This window comes from Trichosurus vulpecula, chromosome 8, assembly GCF_011100635.1.
Source record: "Trichosurus vulpecula isolate mTriVul1 chromosome 8, mTriVul1.pri, whole genome shotgun sequence".
NCBI classification, from domain to species: Eukaryota; Metazoa; Chordata; class Mammalia; order Diprotodontia; family Phalangeridae; genus Trichosurus; species Trichosurus vulpecula.
In genome coordinates this window covers 176742977-176765695 of record NC_050580.1, presented here as the reverse complement: position 1 = coordinate 176765695, position 22719 = coordinate 176742977, and the positions used below count along the sequence as shown (strand labels likewise).

The 22719-nt window shown below is 42.2% G+C and overlaps 1 protein-coding gene across 1 annotated transcript; it reads left to right on the top strand.

Annotated features, from left to right (window-relative positions):
• Positions 1 to 471: 471 nt before the first annotated feature.
• On the top strand, positions 472 to 7065 carry LOC118829156 (dehydrogenase/reductase SDR family member 2, mitochondrial-like). The gene is made up of 9 exons (XM_036736123.1): positions 472 to 548; positions 689 to 866; positions 974 to 1075; positions 1774 to 1833; positions 2308 to 2318; positions 3209 to 3260; positions 5269 to 5403; positions 6567 to 6622; positions 6954 to 7065. Exons 1-9 carry the CDS (start codon positions 475 to 477, stop codon positions 7063 to 7065), a joined length of 780 nt encoding a protein of 259 aa, XP_036592018.1. The 5' UTR covers positions 472 to 474.
• Positions 7066 to 22719: the final 15654 nt, after the last annotated feature.

Here is a 22719-nt window from a genome sequence, read left to right as displayed (position 1 = left end):
CAAATCTGGTCTTTCTGACTCCACTCCAATATTCTGTCCATTATGCTAAGGAATCCAAGGACATGGTAAGTTTTCTGCCTCTTATTACTTATTGCCAGATTGCTCTCCAAAGAGACAGCACCAGTCCACATGTAGGAAAGAGTGCCCATTTCCCGACAACTATGCCAACATGGTGTTTCATCACACTTAACTTTGCCAATTTAATGGGTGCCTCTAGCTTGAAGCATTATCCCCATCTCTAAATCTCTTCTGACCCTTTCTATAACAGAGAAAGAAAAAACTCCAGTGATTCAAATTGCTTTTACCATCAACTGTGAATGTTTTTTGTTTGTTTTGTTTTGTCTTGCCCCTCTCAGGCTCCTTTTTTAGGACCAGGTCTACTAGGAAGAAGATTGATCACTAGCTATCATGTACAGGGCAGTGGTATCGACCCAAAGGCATCTGTTTCTCCCTGTGGTCCCTTTTTCAGTGAGAATGAGTAGTGCTGGAGCAGACAGGAGGGGAGTTCTGGCTGATAAAGTGGCCCTGATCACAGGTTCCACTGATGGGTGAGTGTTGCTGATTGGGGGTTCAGAAGGCCATAGTTACTCTGAAATTCTCATCTCACAATTTATGGTTCTCATTCCTGGTCTTCTGAAAGGGAGCCTGTGGGAGTATCTCTCTGTCTCTTCCCCCATATCTCTCATAGGATTGGTTTTGCCATTGCACAACGTCTGGCCCGGGATGGGGCCCATGTGATTGTGAGCAGCCGAAAACAACAGAATGTAGATCGTGCAGTTGAAAAACTTCAGGGAGAGGGACTGAGTGCTTCAGGAACTGTGTGCCATGTGGGAAAGGAAGAAGACTGTAAGAAGCTAGTGTCCATGGTGAGAATACTTGTGGGCAAGGATGAGTATGAACCATCTTAGCTTCATTTGTCCACTGTCTATCTGTCCACTGAGACTTAACCTCATCTCCTCTGACTTCCATCTAGGCTTCTGAAAAATACGGGCTTATCAACTTCCTGGTTTGTGTGGCAGGTGTCAACCCTTTGGCTGGGAGTACACTGGGTGCCAGTGAAGAAATATGGGACAAGGTAAGACCACCCAGGATGGATTCTCCAGGTAGAGAGGCAGAAATCTGCCTAGTTTGTGGGGTAAATTGCAGCTTCGGTTGAGGTGAGGAAAACACTGTCCTTTGGCAGTCCATGATAATTACAATCATAGATTTAGAGCTGGAGGTGGGGGTGAGTGAGGGGGAGGGATTTAGAAGTGATCAAATCCAGCCTCTTCATTTCATAAATGAGGAAACAGAGTCCTAGAAAGGTCAAGTGACTGGTTCAAGGTGCATGAGTAGTCCCAAATGTGTAATTACAAGCACGCTTTGTGAACATTTAGGAAGGGAAGCAGTGCTAAGAGTTAGAATAGTTTCATTAAAAAAATGTCATTCTACACTAATTTCATATTTCTTCACTGAGCACAGTGGAGAGAACACTGGAAACATTTAATGAATTTTGACTGATTGATTGAGAATGTTACTATAGTGACAGTTCAAAGTTCTCATTTACCTGGATTTTTTCACGCATTTGACAAAATCTTCTGTATTCTCCTTGAGGACAAAGATGAATAAATATGGGGAACAGATGATAAAATAATCTGGACTGAAAGTGGAGTCATTACTTAGTTAATCTTAACCCAGTCTACTTTTTATTGGCCCACTCCTGGTCCTAAGGCCAGCTGAATATTGACAAAAGGTGGAGAAGACTCCCTTTACATAATCCTTTCATGGTTTTAGATAATGGATATTAATGTGAAAGCACCAGCCCGGCTTCTGAGGCTGGCTTTACCACACATGGTGACTCTAGAAGAAAAGAAGGGGGAACAAGACGTTTGGGCAAAACCAGATCCCAGGTAAGTGAGGCCCAGGAAAACCATTTCCCCTTTAGAGAGTCAACCCCACTTTCTGGATTTCTCTCTCTTTACATTTCATGACTTTCCATGGATTAAAAGATGAGGAATGATCTTCCCTCAGACTGTAACCAGGACCTGAATGATCACTACCTGTCTCATATAAAATGGGGCTGCTGATCAAAAGACTGCCTGGTTCTGCTTGGACCTCCCTGTTTTGGATTAAAAAGCCAATGTTCTGTATTTGGAACAGAAGAAATTGCATTAGACTAGCAAATATTTATGAATCATGCACTATGTACAAGCACTAGGATAGATTCCTGGAGATATAAAAACAAAAATGAAATAATTCCTGTCCTCCGGGATTTTTCATTCTAATGGGAGAATACAGCACATACACAAGTAACTACAAGGTATAGAGGGTAATAGAAAGTAATTTCAGGGGAATGAAAGATAATAACTGGTGGGGGAGGGGAATAGAATAAGGAAAAGTCTCATGTAAGAAAGGCAATCTAAGCCGTGCTTGAAGGAAGCCAAGGATTCTATTTTAAAGGTTTCCTGTCATTTTTTCCATGTACACAGAGTTTTATTATTCATTGTCAAGAATGACTACCAAACCTGGGCTCTAATGGGCTATTAAGTCATTTCATAAGGGAATGTGCCATGGTTGCCCATCACTGTAAGGAGGAACCTGCACACAAGGTCTTGATTCAACTATAATCATAACCATAGCTAGGACACAAATAATAATACAACTGTGCTGCTATTAACTTGGCCTATTTAAGTCAACAGCAGTAGATTGCCTTCTACCTTGTATCATACTTTTCATATTCATGCCATAACTGTGCCTCTTGTACTATAAGCTCTTTGAGAAGCGAGGGATGTGTCCTTTCCCATTTTAAGCTGTCTTTACTACATCTTTATCTCTAGTATTTAGTATAGTATTTAGTATTATATAATATTTAGAATATAGTAGGTTCTTAATTACAGAACCAGATAATTTTACAGTCCTATTTGACAGATGAAGAAACTGAGGCCAAGAACATGAAGTGACTTGCCTAAAGTCACACAGATATAAATTAGCAGAGTTGCAATTTGAATCCAGGCCTTCTGACTCCTTCCATTACACCTGGCTACTGGTTGAATATATGCAGAAGTATCTCCACCAAAGGTGAAGTTAAGCTGGATGTGGCCTCAGGATAGAACCTTGATTGCTCCTGTCCGGGGAAAAGCCCATCCATTCTCCTTCACCCTTTCTTTCCCCAGCAAGCATCTAATGATCTGGCCCTACTCAACCCCCAATGTTTCCTCTCTCTTTGTAGGGCAAGTTCTGTGGTTTTTGTTTCCTCTGTTGTGGCGTATAATCCTGAGATAGTAAGTGTTGTTCTAATCTTCAACTCTTGGTACTAGGGGTGGTTCATGAGGGAGGCTTGACAATTGCATCCACCTGAGCTTGGAAGGGAGGGCGTAGGCCATAGGGATGTGTCCAACAAGAACATTCCTGGAAATTGAAGACAGAAGCCACCTCCTCTCTTCATCTCCCACCTCTATCAAAACTTCACCTGAGGTTGATTGTATATAAGAGGAGCCAAGTCAATCATCCTTCCAGGCTCAGCTAACCCAAGCTGACAACAAGGGGCCAGGAGCACAAGGGCAGGAAGCTCTGTGTTTTTTCCCCACATCACATGTGCATTTAATTTATTCATTCAGCCATTCATGCTCGGGGTGGGGGGAGGTTAAAAAATATGCATGCATATTACTATACGGGCTTATAGACACACAAAAAGTCACTGAGCAGCACCATCAGAGAGTATGTCTTCCTTATACCATATTCCCTGTACCTCAGCCAAGCCCTGAATATGTTTAGCTCTGTCCAGAGTTCTGAACTCAGGCCACCAGGCCTCCTCCAAATTGGGACCCAGCAGGTCAAAAAGGTTGGATGAGGGAGGAGAGGAGCCAGCAATAGTGTTTGCAAAAGGGGCAATAAGAATAGACCGTAAAAGGGGAACAATATATTTCCTCTTATAACAATCTCTATCCTAAGCCCTTCCCCACTTTTCTTCAATTTACAAGTATTTATTTTCTCTTCCTCCCCTCTTCCCCATCGTATCTAATGAACAAAACAATGTCCAAAAAGAGAAACCTTATACCAAATGTGCATAGTCAAGCTATGTCCAAAAAGATATGTCTTATTCTGCATTTTGAGTCCTCTCTCTCAGGAGGGTGAGCAAATCCTTTGTCTTCAGTCTTCTGGAGCCATGGTTTGTCATTGCATTGAGCGGCATTCTAGAAACTTTGAAAGTTGTTTTTCTATATAATGTTATAGTCATTGTATAAATTTCTCTCCTGGTTCTGCTCATTTCTCTCTTCATTGGTTCATATAGGTCTTTCCAGTTTTCTCTGCAACTGTGCATTTTGCCATTACTCATGGGCCAATAAATGCCACCATATCCATATGTCATGATTTCTTTAGCCGTTAGGCAATAGGTGAGCATCCCTTGGTTTGCAGGTTTTTTTCCTACTGCAAAAAAGCTGCTAAAATATTTTTTATACTGGCTTTTTCTTCTTTGATCTCTTTAGGGGCATAAACCCAGTAGTCGTATTAGTGGGTCAAAGAGAGTGCACTATATTCTGACTTTGAGGACATCATTGCAAATGGTTTTCCAGTATAGTTGAAGCAATTCACAGTTCCAACAACAGTGCCTTAGGGCACCTGTTATCCTCAACATCCAAAGGCTCCATGTTTTAACATGTGTTCTCAAGAGAGGTAGCATGGAGGATTGGAAGGTCAGGAAGATCTTGGTTCAAATCCTACCTCTGACACTTATTAGCTGGATGACCATGTCACTTCATTTCACCTCATTGAACCATGGTGGGTAAAGTGACAGAGAAAATGAAGGGGTTGTAGTAGATGTCTTGTCAGGGCCCTTATAGCTGTAAATCTCTAATCCTGTGAAATCTAATCTCAGAAGGGAATCTTCTTGGATCATCCATTGCAAGAGCCTTTCCTTGCCCTCTCTCACTCTTTGGTTCCTCAGTATGAGGAAGGGACTAGTAAATGTCTATGACTGCTCATTATTTAGAAGATATAGCTTAATCCTGTCCCAAAATTCTGTGCCACCATTTAAGATTTGGTGCAGGGGCAGAGGTCAGTGATTATGTGGTCCATCCCCTTTATTTTACAGATGAGGACATATGAGTCCTAAGTAGTGAAGTCACTTGTCCAAGGTCACATAGGTATTTATAGTGCAGTCAAGATTTGAACCCAGGTCTCTTGGCTCCACATTTAATGCTCTTTACCTTGCACCACTCTGCCTCTCTTTCATCAGTAGCTTAGTTTATAAAGAAGGTGATAGGAATTTTTATGTGTTCCCAATCCTAGACTCTGGGTCCCTACAATGTCAGTAAGACAGCCCTACTGGGGCTCACCAAAACCCTGTCTTTGGAGCTTGCACCGAAGGGCATCCGGGTGAACTGCTTGGCACCAGGAGTAATCAAGACTGACTTCAGCCAAGTGGTAAGGATTTGGTCTTCCTCTCTTTGAAGTTGCTTTCATCACCATCCCTGCTCTGTAGAGACCTGAACAGTGAAGTGCTGGGATCCTCAGACACGGCTTCTTCAGCTCTGAGAACTCTAACTCAAGAAGACCTTCCTTTACTTGTGAGGTATTAGGGGGCCTCCCCACCCCACCTCGTTGTTGTCCTTTCCAAGAGGCAACATTTCAAGTTCATTTAGAGATTTATGATTGTTGTCATGGCCTCTTGGATGGGTGTTCTTCATGAGTACAGTGATTGTTGTGGTGGCCACCCATAGACCCCACAGGAAAAGAAGCCCAGGACCCATCCTTCCCACTACCTGCCCTGAATCCTGCCACTGCCCATTTTGTTAGGATGAGATCAGGATACTTGTCCTCCAAGATGCCTGTTCATCTGCTTCACACTTTGCATGTCTGACCTCTCAAGAAGAGCAGCAATGTTTTCCTCAGAAACCCCATATAAATTCTGGACCAGAATAAATGATGTGGGATTGGGGTCATGGCCACTTGTATCAACAATCCGGCTAGCAGCTGCTGTGAGGGTGTAAACCACCAACAACCAGCTCACAGAATGCTGCAAGCCCAGGTCCTTTTGATCTGCTTTATTTAAGGAAAGCAATGTTAAGGGGTTAACAATCTTACTTTAATCCAGCATACGAATATCATTTACTTAGTTCAGGGGAAAAAAACCAGAACTGTGAGTTACAGACCAAATACAATTAGTAGTTATCAACATCTGGATGTTCAGCCGGGAGCTCATGATAACTGCTGACCCAGAGTCACATGCCACTCCTACTGTGGCACAGAGCTCCGAGGGAGGGAGCAAGCGAGCAAGAAGGCTGACCTCTGTGCTTATATAGCCTGTTCAGGGCCCCTGAGGGCCCCGACCTCACCCAGGCTGGGCGTGGAAAAGTTCCCCACCCCCAATAGCACATCAGATACAAGTCAATGACTCCCAATTGTCTCAGTGCTGAGAAATACAAAAACATCCCACTTTATCTGCCCCATTCAAACAAAGGCCAGAATCATTAAAAGTCAACAGCAAAAAGTCCCATCGTAATTACTATTACACCACTGAAGCCTCTATCTTAAAGGAAAATTAAGTGGGTATTTTTAAACTTCTGTCTTTGCTCTTTTCCCCTCAGCTCTGGAAGGATAAAAATGTTCTACAGGATTTGATGAAACGACATAGATTTACAAGGTAATTGTATTGGGACCCATATTCTTTAAAAGAATATTGATAAGGGAAGTTTCTAGGTCTTTTTTTTTCATTCTTCACTTTTTTTTCCCACCAATGGCATTCTGGTCATCTTAGGGGCAGTGTAACCCTCAGAAGTTTCTGCGTGTCTCTGTGTAGCCCAGTCCTATGTTCAGCCCTAGGAAGTAATAGGGTATCTGTAGAGTAATGAAAGGCTTCTAGTTTTTTTCTGTTTTTCTTCTAATTTTTCAGCAGCAGGACCAGTAAGTGGGGTCAGTGGGAGATACAGCAAAAAATCATAGTCAGTTCTCTTTCTTTCTTTGTCTTCCTGCAGATTGGGGTGTCCAGAAGAATGTGCTGGAGTTGTGTCCTTCCTGTGTTCTCCAGACTCCAGTTACGTTACAGGAGAAACTATTGTGGCGTCAGGTTATTCTCCACGACTCTAAGGGAGTATGACCAAGGACCTCATTCCTTAAAGCATGGTCCTAAAGAGTAGCAGGCTATTTCTTAAGACCAAGCAATTTTTAGGATTCCAGGTCACACAGTTGGGTTTTTCTGATATGTAGCTTTTATTTGGGGATATGAGGAAGAAAGGAAGGGAAGAGGGTCCAGTTTTTGGAAACTGGGTTATCTCACTAGTAAACATGGAATTAGCAGTTCACTAACATCCCAGTATAAGAAATTCTCTTTCTTGGGTAAATGACTTTGGGTTTGGGATCAGGGGATCATATGTTTAGAGCTGAAATGTAATTAAGTGGTCATCTACTCTATCCTCTCATTTAAAAAAAATAAATTTCATTTTTTTATTGAACAAAAATTGATTTTCTCTTTCTTCTCCCTATACAACTGAAAGCAAAAGAAAAACAAAATCCTTGTTAACAACTAGTCAAGACAAACAAATTCCTGTATTGGCCATGTCCAAAAGGTACATATCTCATTCTGCACCTTGAGTACATCACCTCTCTGTCAGGAGTTGGGGACATGTTTCACCATTGGTCCTCAAGTCTTTCAAAGTTGTTTTTTTACAGTGTCATTGTTTTATAAAATGTTCTCTTCATTGCATCAGTTCATGCAAATATTCCCAGGTTTCTCTGAAACCACCCCTTTCTTCATTTCTCACAGCATAATAGTAATGAATTATTATTTGGTATATTGCATAGGCTATAATTTGTTTAGCCATTCTCCAATTGATAAGTAACCCCCCCCCACCTTATTTTCTAGTTCTTTGCCACTACGAAAAGAACTGCTCTAAATATTTTTGTACATATAGGTCCTTTTCTTCACTCTTTGGGGAATCAGCTTACTAGTCATATTTTTGGGTCAAAGGACATGAAAGTCCAGAGATTTTAACTGATTTGCCCAAAGTCACGCAAATAATAAGAAGGGGAGATTTGAATCCAGGCCTTCTGATGCCAAATTCAGAACTCTTCCCATGATACCAAGCTGTTTTTTATAGTTACTATGGTCCCCCACCTGAAGAGGTTAGACACTGATAACACTTTCATAGGTTAGATCAGAGTTCTACTTTTGCATGGAAAAATGAGTGCTCAGATTTAAGAATCACATGAACTTTGTAAATAAACCACATTAAACAAAGCTTTCAAGAGAGTGGGAGCAGGGACAAGAAGTTTCAGTATGGCCTACAGGCTAAACTGTGTTGACATAACCTAATTTCACAAATAAATGGAATTTTCTCCTCAAATTGAGAGGATTTTCTCCTTTTTAGTTCCTGTGTCTGCTTGAGTAAGATAGGTAAGGCTTCAGGTTGTTAAACGAAATTCTTTCCTGAATAATCAGACTGAAGAGAGTTGGGTTTGGTAGGGAGCAGTAGGGTCCCCTAATTCAAGATGACCACCAACAAGGGGATGGGACTAAGCCTGGCCTGTTTTGGCAGAAGACATGGAATCTGAAGGAGACAGTACAGAACCAGGGTAGAATGTCAAATGTCTAATCCTTGATCCTAATTGCCTCATATTTAATTTTAAATATGAGTCTTCCTGGCAGAGTGTATTTCTGCCATTTAAAAAATTTGTTTCTGTTAAATGCTTGTTTATGAGTATGCTGTATTGGGCATTGTTTTCCGTGTAAGAAATAAGCACTAATCCCATCTGTGATTTACACTGTACATCAACTATCTTTCTATTTTCCCCTTTTGGGGATATCTTCTTGTTTGTCCTTTGTTTTCAAAGAAGACCAGTGACATCACAGCTGATGTCTTGACTTGCAGGTGAATTGCATTTAAGTGAGGCAGAGTTGCACAAAGTTGTCAGCCTCACTCTTTCTCCCTAAGTCATCAAAGTCCAGTGGCACGACAAAAGCGAAGATAACTTTGAGGTCCTTGATACCTGACCAAGCTCTAAGTGCTCCACAGTGCCTGCTTCAGCTGCCTTCATGGCTATTGGAACAAATTGTTCTCATCAGCCCATTCCACCAGGACAAGTCTTTCCATGCTTGGGGTAGACACCCCCCTAAGTCACCTACCATTTGTCAGTTACCCTCAAGCCTGTCTACAGAGACGGTTTTACTGGAATGTGGCCACTTTCCAGCTACATCTTCTTAGAGCCACAGGTGAGAGTTGAGTGGGGCAGACAGATGGCTCAGTGAGTAGAGCACTGGCCCTGGAGTCAGGAGGACCTGAGTTCAAATCAGACCTTAGACACTTGACACACGTACTAGCTGTGTGACCTTGGGCGAGTCACTTAACCCCAATTACCCTGCCTTCCCCGCTCCAAAAAAAAAAAAAAAGTGAATCGACTGCCAGGGAGACATGGAAAGCAGATGAGCAGTCCTGAAAAGAGCCCAGCAAGCCCTCACACCAAAGATGCTAGTCCTCCTTGAACACCCAAGAACTAGAGACTATGGGGAAAAACTCATAGAACCAAGAGGGAGTAGGGCATCCTTGCTCCTCTCATTGGAGGTCGAGCTACTCAAGCCTGAACCCAGTTCAGACCACATTCTTGGGCCAAGAGCAGATGTGTCTCTTAGTTGAGAAGAGAGTCGGCCCAATGCCCCAGCTTCCTAGGCTCAGTTCCTTAATATTAGACTAATACAACAAGAAATGGATAAGCTAAATAGAGTCATCTTGGGAAGAAAACTGACAGGCCATCAAAAGCTTGCTCTGAAAAAATAATATCAGAGCCAGATGGACTGATAAATGGATTCTAGTAACTCCTATATTATATAGACCATTTCAAAATATTGAAAAAGATGGGAGGTTATCTAACTCCTATTGTGTAATAAATATGGTTTTGATCAAGTGAACAAAAAGAAATCTGAGAAAAAATACTAAACAAAAACATGCAAATATAATGTAGCAGGACATCTGAAATATCCTGTCTCTTGTGACCATGCATATTTGTGAACAAAATGTGAAGAGACTTCAATACCAGGGAAATACTCAACATGATGAAACACATTAATGAGAGGAAAAATAAAGACTTCATGCTTACATCATCAGATGAACAGAAAATTTCCAATGAAATACATTTTTGTTAAAAATCCTTAATTGAGTTTGTGATTGTATCAACTTGGAAGTTCCCTTTGGCGATTCAGATTGCGACCCATCCATACCTGCCCATCTGGTGATACTCTTGTCACTTTCCTCCCATAATTTCACTACAGGAGTTCCACCCCGTATACTGGAGGCCTTCCTCTTTTTCTCTTGACATTGAAAGAGCATCATTGGAACATTCTGATTTTCCCCCTCTCACTCTTCACTTTCAACATGTAACCAGCCCATTTTTCTTTTCCAATTACATTTATTCATGATGTTTATTCTTATTCTTTGAAGTTTCTTTTTTTTTAGCAGTAGCAACCCTTATGCTAAAGTTTTTTTTAAACATCAGAATAGAATAATCTTTCTGTAATATTACCAAAAGTATATATTGAAAACCATGAGGTAACATTATGAACAAAGGAGAATCAATAGATTATTTCACTAGACTATCCCATCCAAAAAAGGACTGAATAGAGATGTCCACTCTCCCCACTCCTATTTAACACAGGTTTCAAAATCTTAGCAATTGCAATAAAGCATAGAAAAGAAATTAAAGGACTAAGCACTGTAATTAAGAAGAAAAAAAATCTATATTTATAGATGACACGTGAAATGATATACCTAGAAAATCCAAGAGATCACAAAATATGGTTGGAAATAACAAAATGGCTTTAATAATGAAATATATATATATATAGTTAATTTATATAGTAAATATATAGTGTATATAGTTAATGTATATAGTTGTTTACATGTATATTTATGTGTGTGTATGTATATATATAATATGCATATATACGCATGTAGTTATTCATAGGGCACTTACATGGTGCAGTGGATATAGTGCCTGGCTAAGACCTGAGTTTAGATCCAGCCTCAGACAGTTATGAGCTGTGTGACCCTGGGCAAGTCACTTAACCCTGCCTGCCTCAGTTTCCTCATCTGTAAAATGAGCTCGAGAAGGCAATGGCAAACCATGCCAGTATCTTTGCCAAGTAAACCCCACATGGGGTCACAAACTGTTGGACGGGACCAATCAACTAAATAACAGCTACAAAGCTGGATGCATTGTCTCTCAAGAAGACTGCTCTGGAACGGGTAATGCTACTCGTTAGGAGTGATATGATCTAAGAGCTGGTTCAAAACCAATCTCTCTTCCTAGCCCTATCTTTCATTTTGGAAGCTAATATGAATGCTGGTGAGTGAGGACCTGTTTGTGCATGTATGGTGGAAAAAACTAATTCAAGACTAAAGGTCATTTCTACCCTGGCCATATTTTTGCTATTTACCTTGCTTGCTCCTTCATCCTTTGGGGGAACTTAACCTTCTTAGCCGTGGAACTCCCAGCTTGCTGTCTTCAGTGTGTCAGATGGCCTCCTATATCTAGCCACCTTCAGCTATGCTTCACATTTCACCTTTGCCCTGCTCTGCCCTGCCCTGCCCCTGTATTCCCTAGACAACTGGACCTTGCCATCCGCCCTACCCCATAGCCACCCTCCCAAGCTACCCCTCCAGCCACAAGTATGTTATTACTACTTGAAAAGATTAGCTAATCAACTATCACATAGCTCTACTTACCATACCTGGGACTTCTAAAACCTTAGCCACCACCCTATTTGTGTTTTTCCTGTTAGAATACACACTCCTTGAGGGTAGGTCTAACTCTTGCATTTGTATCCCCAGTGCCCAGTATACAGCAAACACTTATAAATGTGTTTCCTTCCTTCCTTTCTCCCTCCCTCCTTCCCTCCCTCTCTTCCTTCTTTCTCTTTCCTTCCTTCCCTCCTCCCTCCCTCCCTCCCTTCCCTCCCTCCCTTTCTCCCTCCCTTCCTTCCTTCTTTCCTTCCTTCCTTCTTTCCTTCCTTCCTTCCTTCCTTCCTTCCTTTTTTCTTTCTTTCTTTCTTTCTTTCTTTCTTTCTTTCTTTCTTTCTTTCTTTCTTTCTTTCTTTCTTTCTCCTCTAGCACATGTGCCATCTGTCCCTTGAAGAGCTTGTCACATTTAGATTTTTGTTGCCGGGATTCCTGATGGATGTGAAGCTTTTGCCCATTAAGAGCTGGTTGTTTCCAAAGGGCTGCCTGCTGGCCCAATCTGTTCTTTGCAGCTGTCCACCATTACGCCTTGTTGCTTCCATGAGTTATTAAAGTGTGTCCTCTGCCCTTCTACTTGCGATGACTCCACTTGGGCTGTTTAGACAACAAAGGTTTGAGGTTTTAACTGTATTTTATTCCCTGTACATGCCCAGTCAAAAGCAGTGCTTCAAAGTTGGGAGACATAAGCATAAGGCCCTTCCTACAGACAGCTGATCCTCCTGACCCATTAGCAGACTGTAGCCAACAGTGAGTATGGCTAATATGTAGGTGTCTATAGAATCCAAATAATGACCACTCTAATAATGTTAGGACAAAGTCACAAAATGATGCTCTCTGGAACCAAAACTAATGAAGATCAACACAAATCAATAGAAAATGGACAACACTAATCAACTGTAACAATACACATCCTAAGAGCTTGTTTACAATAGCCTGTCAATTAACACTTGTTAAGTGCTTACTAGGTGCCAGGCACTGTGCTAAGGTTACAATGAGAAGCAAGAGATAGTCCCTGCTTTCAAGGAGTTCACAATCTGTTGGGGGAGACAACAATGTACAGACAATATGCAGATGTTTTCTGAGGTTTCTTTCAGCTTTAACATTTTATAAATACATCCCAGATCTACGTTTCCTTTGTTCTCAAGGCTGCAGAATGTCTAAACAAAGAGATATCCAATTAGCTGCTAGAAAGCTGGGAACACTGACCCAATGTTCATTTATATGGAACTACCTTTGGATGGTCGTTGTTTCTTCACACACACACACACACACACACACACACACACACACACACACACACACACAATCATCCCTCCCCACCCCCTGCTCTCTTCTCAAGAATGTGCTTTTCTTCCCTGAACACCTCTTATTATGAAGACAGGTCAACTCCTCTGACTGAAATGGGGAGAGCAGGTGAAAACAACCAGCTTCTTGAGTTCTGTGCTCTTATTATAAATCCTGACCAGGCAATGTTGTTGTTTAGTCCTTTCAGTGGTGTCTGACTCTTCATGACCCCATTTGGGAGTTTCTTGGCAAAGATGGTGGAGTGGTTTGTCATTTCCTTCTCCAGCTTATTTAACAGATAGGGAGACTGAGACAAACAGGATTAAGTGACTAGCCCAGGGTCACACAGTCTGGGGATGGATTTGAACTCAGGTCTTTCCTACTCCAGGCCAGTGAATCCTGGGCCATCTCTGGTTGTCCTGGTAAATATCAGGCCACTGGACCCAGATGGCTCTGGAGGAGAAAGTGAGCCTGGTGACTGCACAGCCCTCCTTCATTTAAATTAAAGTCAACTGCAAGTCATGTCATCATTTCCCTGATGTCACGGTCCTCTTCGAGAATGAAGGACAAACACAAGAACAACTCCAGGCCAGGCATTCTATTCACTATACCACCTCGCTGCTCGGACTGGGCAGTGGAAAGTCCTAATTCTGTTATTGACTGACCCTGTGATCTATAGCGAGTAGTTTTACCTCTTTGATTTCCCCATCCATAAAAAAGAGGTGGAAGATAAATCGCTATCTTTTATATAACCCTTTAAGGTTTGCAAAGTGCTTTACACGTGTTAATTCATTTGATTCTCAAGATGACCCAGTAAGGGAGATGTTATTAGTATCCTCATTTTACCAATGAGAGAAGTTGGGTGCATAATTTGTTCAGGGTGACCCAGATGATAATTAAAGTGTCTGAGGCAGGACTGGAACTCAGATCTTCCTGACTCCAAGTCATGACAGTCTATTCACGGGACAATTAAATTGGGGCAGCTAGGTGAGTGGCGCACTGGGTTTTGGAGCCAGCAAGACTCAACTTTTTGAGTTCAAATCCAGCCTCAGACACTAGCTATGCAACCCTAGGCAAGTCATTTAACCGTATTTGCCTCAGTTTCCTCATCTATAAAATGAGCTGGGGAAGAAAATGCCAAACATTGTGGTATCTTTACCAAGGAAACCCCCAAATGGGGTCACAAGGTCTTAAATACAATTGATACGACTCAACAGCAACACTATCTCACTCACAGGGTTGTTTGGAGTCTCACATGAAATCTTGTATGTAAAAGTGATTTGCAGAGCACACAGCTTTGCGTGCTTTATAATCCCTGGTGCATGTTGAGACAACTAGGAATTTGTTACTATATGTTGCCCAAATACAAACTGAGAGGGATTTGAGCAAGTCTGGGGGGCGGTGGGATGAATCTTGAATTTAGAGGCAAGAGACCTGATACTTGTGGTTGCTTCCTCCCTGCTTGTATTACTTTGAGGGTACCATTACGTGTGTGTGTGTGTGTGTGTGTGTGTGTGTGTGTGTGTGTGTATCTGTGTGCATGTGCTCAGTTTTCTCACCTATAAAATGAAGGAGTTCGACTAGAAGATTTCTAAGGTCCCTAACAGCTCTAACAGTCTGTGATTCTGGGATAGAAGAACTGTTCCTTGCAAGAAGCAGCAGAGAGCAGCAGAGAGTGGTTGATACTGGTTAAAAGCCATGCAGAACAATAAGGAGGGCAGTACTAACCCCACCAAAAGGATCCATCTTAGCTCCAAGGGAGGTGGAGGGCTGAAGAGAGGGCATGATCCATATTGGTCATGTCCAAAAATGTATGTCTCATTCTACATATTGAATCCATCACTTTTCTGTCAGGAGATGAGTAACATTATCTACCTATCTCTATCTATCTATCCATCCATCTATCTATCTATCTATCTATCTATCTATCTATCTATCTATCTATCTGTCTGTCTGTCTATATTTCTACCTGTCTATCTGTCCATCTATCTGTCCATCCATCCATCCATCCATCCATCCATCCATCCATCCATCCATCCATCTGTATCAGTAATTAAGGTGGGACTTTTTTTTTTTTACTGTTTTCTCTTTTGGAGCACTTAATCAAGTGTTCTTGATGAGTTTGGACTTTGTTTCTTTGATTAAATCAGGAGTCTTTGATGATCTGCTTACCTCAAGGGAAAGCCTAGTTTACATGGGTTTGAGTTGCAGGCTTGTGACTCCAGAAGCTTTTAGGTCACGTGGGTTTGAGTCGCGTATTGTGATGCCCTTTGACCCTGAACGGGGTATATAAACTCAGAGGTTGGCATTTTGCCTTTGGGGCTCACTCATGGAAGGAGTGTTGAGACTTTGGGCAAGCCATTGTAACTGCCCCCCGGCTTTGCTAACCCAGACCCACTGGTTCTCCTCTGGTAACTATTGTGATTTGGTCAGACAGATAAGAGGCCTGTCTGTTGATTTGTGTTTATTTGCTCTGTTTATGTAATGTATGTTTGTAGTTTGTTTGTATTTGCTCTGAAGTTCAGGGTGCCAGCTTTTTCCCCTGAACTAAGTGAATGATATATGTATGTTTGATTAAAGTGAGATTGTTAACCCCTTAAAGTTGCTTTCCTTAGAAAAGCAGATGAAAGAACCTGTGCTGGCAGCTCTTGTTGCTGGTCTTTTTGGATCTTATACCTCAGCAGCAGCTGCTAGCCAAATTGTTGTTACTCCATCTGTCCGTCCATCTGTCCGTTCATCCATCCATCTGTCCATCCATCTATCTATCTGTCTATCTATCTATCTATCTATCTATCTATCTATCTATCTATCTATCTATCTATCTATCTGTCTGTCTGTCTGTCTGTCTATCCATCCATCCATCTATCTATCTATCTATCTATCTATCTATCTATCTATCTATCTGTCTGCCTATCTTTCATGTGTCTGGGTCTTCCTATACCACCCAAGCTGGAAGTGCAGCTGCCACCTATAGACCAGATCCCACTACTGATCTACATGGGAGCTTTGACGTGTTCCATTTTTTCACCTGGCCAGCCCACCCCTCTTTAGTCAGACCAGTGACTGCCCACTCCCAGAGACTCACAATTTTGGTACTACATTTAGTAAAGACACCTGATTGACTTTTCAGCCCACTGCAGCTCAGAAATCCTGAGCACAAGTGATCCACACCAGCCTCAGCCATAGTAGGAGGAGGAATTAGAGGTATGTGCCACCATGCCTGGCATGGGCAACATTCTTCATCAGTCCTCTAGAACTATGGTTCATCATTGCATTGATTAGAGTTCTTAGTCTTTTAAATGGCCAGTAGTAGAAGGGGAAAATTTTTAAAAAGAAAAGAACTAAGGGAATAGGATGATATGGTAAAACCCAAGGATAGGAGCCCCCAGACATAGAGCCAGCCATTCACCCACAAAATTTTACTTTTCTCTTAAATTTCAGTCCTGAATCTCCAGATGCCTTCTGGATATCTGCCCCTGGATGCCCAATGAGCACTTCAAACTCAGTATGTCAGAACCCAAACCTTCCCCTGCACAATATTCTGCATACAGTAGGTACTCAATAAATATTTATTCAACCTGACTGCCCTATTTGTGTAAGTGGTAACACTGTTTTCTCAGTCATCCAGGCTGGCAAATTCAGAGGAATCTTTGAATCTTCTCCTTTAGTCTCACATCCAATCAGTTACCAGGCCTGGATTCTTCTTCTTTTTCTTGTTAAGTGACTTGTACAGGTTCACACAGCTAGTAACTATCTGAGGTCACATTTGAACTCAGGTCCTTCTGACTCCAGGGCTGGTGCTCTATCCACTGTGCCACCTAGCTATCCCATAGCCTGGATCCTTCTTGCAAAATGCTTTTCCTATCCCTTGTCATTTAGCAAAAAGAATACTGGTCTTGGTGACCAAGGACCCAGATTCCATTTCTTTCTCTTCTGCTTTCTAGTTGTGTGACCTTGGTCAAATTGCTCCATTTCTTAGAACTTCTTAAAGACTATATAATGAATAAAAATACAATCCAACACAGATAATGTTAGTTTGTGGTTTTCTAAATCAATATGCAGCCCATAGGGAACTGTTTCTATTTGAATTTGATAGCAGTGAACTAGGTGACCTATAAAGTACCTTCCAGCTCTAAATTTGTGCTCCTATGATAGAAATGAAAGCTAATAATATTAATTCTTACCCCCGCTTCCTTAGTTCAGCTCAAAAGATCAGTATTGCTAGAACAAGGGTTCTTAACCTATTCTATATCACAGACCCCTTTGGCAAAATCTGGCCATGCCTCTCAAAATAATGTTTTTAAATGAAGAAAATAAGATTATAACAGCTAGCATTCATATAGTATTTTAAGGCTTGCAAAGTGCTTTGGAAACATCTCATTTGATTCTCACAACTGCCTGGGAGGTAAGTACTATGATTATCCTCATTTTATACTTGTGGAAACCGAGGCAAATGGATGTTAAATGACTTTCCCAGGGTCACACAGCTAGTAAGTGACTAAGGACATATTTGAGTTCAGATCTTACTGACTCCAGGTCCATCAGTCTATCCGCTGTGCCACCTGGCTGCCTTACATAGGATATTAAAGGAAACCAATTATATTTTAATACAGTTTCAAAACAAGCAAACAACACAAGTTCATGTACCCCAGGTAAAGAGCCCCTGGCTTAGATAGAGGGAAATGGGAGAGTACTGGTACTGTGGTACTTTTGGTCTGGACTCTATCTACACATGGCGGATCAAGGACCCCATTACTCTTCTTGAAGGAAGGGGTCTACAGAGTCCAGAGCGGATGAACTAAGGAGACGGAGGAAAGCAGAGAACCTTTTGCTTATGGGGGAAAAATCATCTTCTATAGCACCTACTATGCGCCAGGCACTCTGCTAAGCACCAGTTTTTTTTGGACAAATATTATCTCATTTGATCCTCACAAGCATCCTGCAAGATAGGTGCAATTACAATTGCTGTTTTACAATTAAGGAAACTGAGGCACACAGAGGTTAAGTGACTCACCCAAGGTTATACAACTAATAGTGTCTGAGGCCAGGTTTAAACTCAGTTCTTCTTGGTTCCAGGCCTAGAGCTCCATCCACTGCACTACCGGCTCACAGCACCACCAGTGCAGGCCTTTATTACTACACTCATGGATCATTACAATACCTTTTAATTGATCCACTATCTTGAGTATTGCTTCCTTTTATCCTTGTCCTTGCTGCCAATTAAAGTCATATTTCAACTATTTCACACTCTATTGAGAGACCTTCAATGACCTTCCATTGTTTATTGCATAAGAATCCAGACTTCTTTATTTGTCATTCAAGACAAATGTCTGGACCTGACTGTCCCATTATGCACCTGAGGACCTCATCTACCTTTCGAGCATTATCTCCCTCTGGTTCCTTGTGCATAGACTATGGCCCTATTGATAGGTGCTTCTTGCCATTCTCTAGCCACACGTTGTACCCATGACTTTGCTCAGTCTCGTCTTTTCTCTAGAATGCCCACATACAAAATTTCCTCCTTTAAAATGTAACCCATTCTCCAATGTCCAGTTCAGAATACCACCTCTTCCATGATGCTTTCCCTGATCAGTTGGAAGCGATCTTTCCAAATTTCTTAACATTTATTTTAGATGCAATGAAAGACGATAGAATTCTGATCAAGGCAGTGACTAATTGTGACTTCAGAAGACTAAAGGGGAAGCAGGTCTTTTTCCTTTCAGTAGAAAGTTGGTGGATTGCAGGTATGGAATGAGGGATATATCGTTGTTCAATCACGGCTGACTCTTTATGACTGCAGTGGTTTGCCATTTCCTTCTCCAGATCATTTTAACAGATGAGGAAATTGAGGCAAACAGAGTTAAGTTACTTGCCCAGGGTCACACAGCTAGTATCTGAGGTCAAATTTGAACTCAGGAAGATGAGGCTTCCTGACCCCAGACCTGGTATGCTATCCACTGCACCACCCAGCTGCCCCTTTGTTTTCCGTTACTATATTTATTGGTTATAAGAAATTTCTATTGGGAGGAGAAGAGGAAGATGCTGGAGAATCAAAGGAATATTTTAAAAAGAAAATCAATTAAAAAGGGAAAAGTTAGTTTTTATAGCACAAGGCACACATACTGTCTTATTTTTATTAAATGAATGAAGCAGATGCAAATTATGTATTATTTATATATGTACCACCACCATCACCCCAGCCCTTTTAAGAAAAAGAGACAGCCTAGTTCATTTCTCCCCAGACTATCAAAATAGCCTCCTAACTGGTCTCCCTCCCTCAAATCTCACCTCATTCCGATGCAACCTCCACTCAGCTATCAAAGTGATTTTTCCTAACACATCCACCTGAACATGTGTCTCCCCCACTGCCACTCAGCAATCTCCAATAGCTTCTTATTACCTCCAAAATCAAATATAGTATTCCCCCTTCATCATTTAAAGCCCTTCCAGCTGTAGGAAGAATGGCCCCATGTGTAGCAAGGGGCTCACATGTGAAAGAGAGCTGCAGTTATGTGGCTTGAAGGGAGGCAGAATAGACATCTCTCTAGACCAGGGGTGGGGAACCTTTAGTCTTGAAGACGCACATGGCCCTCTAGGTCCTCGAGTGAGGCCCTTTGACTGAATCCAAACTTCACAGAGCAAATCCCCTTAATAAAAGGATTTGTTCTGTAAAACTTGGACGCAGTCAAAAGGTGGAACCCAAGGACCTAGAAGGTCACATGTTGCTGTGAGGCCTGCTTCTAGCCTCTTCTCTACAGACCCTTCTCCAAGAGAAACTTTAATTTCTGCCAGGAGGAGAAGCAGGAAACTGGGACTGGAGGCCTTTTTGCTCTGCTCAGAGAGAGGAGTTACTGGGCTAGGATTACATCTATCTGGTCCCTTAAATACAGCTAGTCTAGGGGATAGTATTGGTTTCAAGCTAGCTACTTCCCACTTTGTCATTTGGGGGGTGGGGCAGGAGAGGGAGATCTGAAGCTCTATATACAAGATTTGACCCCTTTCCCACCAAATACCAATTCCACAATGAACATACAGAGTAAATAGCAAATAAATCCATTCATCCAAATCATAGCAAAACAGAAATCAGAGAGGGTATACATACATAAGGAGAATAAATATCAAACAATACACGCAGGAATTGTCCCATTGAAAAGTGAGGTAACTCAGCTCAACCAAAAGAGACTGTCTGGGATATCACCCCAGAGGAAACTCCCTAAAGTCTCTGGTAAAGCAATCTGGAGACAGGACCATGTTGGCAGCTGCTGGCTGCTCTCGTGTCCTCCTAGAATCTTTTCCTTCAGCGACCCGAAGTGGGGTTGGCCTCTTCCATCTCCTCTCTTGAAACCGGAAGTCAGAAGCACTACAAGCAACTCAAAGCTTGAAGAGTCACAAAGAATACTGGGGCTCCAAGAATGCCAAAGAGAACAGGCCCTGGGAGTCCTGAAGGCTCACTGGCAAAGGCTGGAGCTCTCTGGCCTCTTGCCAGCTCCACACCATACCTCACCCAGGGCCAGGGGCATTCATCTCCATCAATCAGGAGAGCTCCATACCAGTGGGCTTTGGGATAGGACTTACCCTACCTTTCTGGTCTTCTTAAACCTTACTCCCCTTAACGAAATCTGCGGTTCAGTGGCAATGGTCTACCTGCTGTTCCTCATATGTGACACCCCATTTTTTCTCTCCATATCTTTACTTTGGTTCCCTGGAATATTCTGCTCTGTCCGCTCTGCCCCTCAGAGGAAGCCCGCTTGGCTCCCTTCAAGACGCAGCTGAATGCCACTCTCTAAAAGAAGCCTTTCTCTGGTCCTACTGGCTCGGATAGTGGCCTTCCTTTTGAAATTACCTTGTGTCTATGCTGCACATAGCTTGTATGAGTCTAGTTATTTTCATAGTTGTCCTTCCTGTTAGACCATGAGCTCTTTGAAGGTAGGGAATGTTTGTTTTTACCTTTATATCCCTACTGCTTATCACAGTGCCTGGCACATAGTAGGTACTTAGTAAGGGACTGTTGACTGACTGCAGTAAGTTTTCTAGTATCATACAAATTGACTTGACTGCAGGGGAGTGAAGCAACCAAATCTTGCATCTGTCCCCCTGCTACCTAACCTTGAGTAGGTACCCTTGCTACTCTGGGGAAGGGAGTGGTGAATAGAAGGCAAGGCCACCACCATGACAAAGACGTAGCTAACATCTGGAGAGAACAGAAAGGAGAAGCCACCAGCACATTCCCATGGCTGAATGACGTTATAGGTGGAAAGGGAGTCAACTTGATTGGCATTAGATACTCCCACCTCTACCCAACCTCAGGCTCATCCTCTAGACCCGCTACTGCAACAAGGAAAGTCTAACCCAGGTTTCCTCCTCTGAAATAACTTGTTTACCAGGCCTGAGTGTGGAGTGGGGTGAAATGGTTGTGCTCCCATCACTCAAAGGAGTGTCAGTGGTAAGGGACCGTGTTATGCGGAAGAACGCAGATATCAAAATACTTGCTATACTCATGATTCCCCTAGGCCCTTTCCTCTCTAGCTCTGTTAAAAGTGATCTGACCTGTAGATAAGGACTGTTCTCTGTCTTGTTTGTTCCTGTTTTAAGTGAAAGAAATTGGAGATGGCTATGACCCTGTGAGGGGGCAGCCAGGTGATGCAGTGGACAGAGTGCCAGGCCTGGGTTCAGAAAGACTCTTCTTCCTGAGTTCAAATCTGGCCTCAGACACTTACTAGTTGTATGACCCTAGGCAAGTCACTTAACCCTATTTGCCTCTGTTTTCTCATCTGTTAAAAGGAGCTGGAGAAGGAAATGACAAACCACTACAATAACTTTGCCAAGAAAACTCCAAATGGGGTCACAGAGTCAGACACCACTGAAACAACTATACAACGACAACCACCTTGTAAGTTTTTAAAGGTCAGGAGACAAATTACCAGAAATCCAAGGAGCTACAGTCCAGACAGGTGTTGGCCATAAACAAAATTGTGAGAAGCCAAGTTATGAGCACACCTTCCTAGCCCTTTGACTTTGTAACAGTGATATAGACTCATCCCATGGTGCATTTGAAAGTGAGCTTGTTGGGGGAAATGCTTTGTAAAAAACTGTTAGATCCTACATGGATCATAAATTTTATGATCTTAGAAGTATCTTAGAAGTCATCTAAGCTCTTACCTTCATCTCACAGATGAAAAAAGCTGAGACCTAGAGTGTCTATGGCTATACCTAGAGCCAAGGATTATTAGCTTCAAAACTAGCTGTGTATAATCCAGGAAAGAACAACTCAAAGAATGACTAAGAAGGGCAAATCTTACTGCCTAGGAGCAGGAGAGGTAACCCTAGATCTTTACCACTTGACTAAAGCTGATCTTTATCATTCCTGATGCCAGGCAATACACCCACATGAGTTTGGTTGTCAGTTGCGTAGATAAGGTCTTGGTGAGGCCCAACAGAAATCGTCTTACTGACATTGTAAGGGTGGAGGACCCAGAGAAATTCCTGTCTTCTCTATTCAAGAATTTTATAAAACCACTGACAGAAACTAACTAGGTAAAAAAACAGTCCTTTGTGGGCTGGGAGAGAAACTCTTTTGAGGCTAAACGGGCATGTACTATCATTTTCTAGATGACAAGCCATCAGAGATATTACTTCCTTCTTCCTTATATTTAAGTGCACCAAAGAGTGGGAGAGGACAGAAGTCTCTTCTTCCCTCTGCCTTGGAACTCGGGGTCCAGCAAGAGACCTC

What these genes read in the sequence shown, in the direction of transcription:
- LOC118829156 (XM_036736123.1), top strand. Translation starts at nt 475, where the DNA reads ATGAGTAGTGCTGGAGCAGACAGGAGGGGAGTTCTGGCTGATAAAGTG. An exon ending in GTAAGAAGCTAGTGTCCATG is followed by an intron (nt 867 to 973) that starts GTGAGAATACTT and finishes ACTTCCATCTAG; the next exon opens with GCTTCTGAAAAATACGGGCT. An exon ending in TGGCGTATAATCCTGAGATA is followed by an intron (nt 3,261 to 5,268) that starts GTAAGTGTTGTT and finishes TCCCAATCCTAG; the next exon opens with ACTCTGGGTCCCTACAATGT.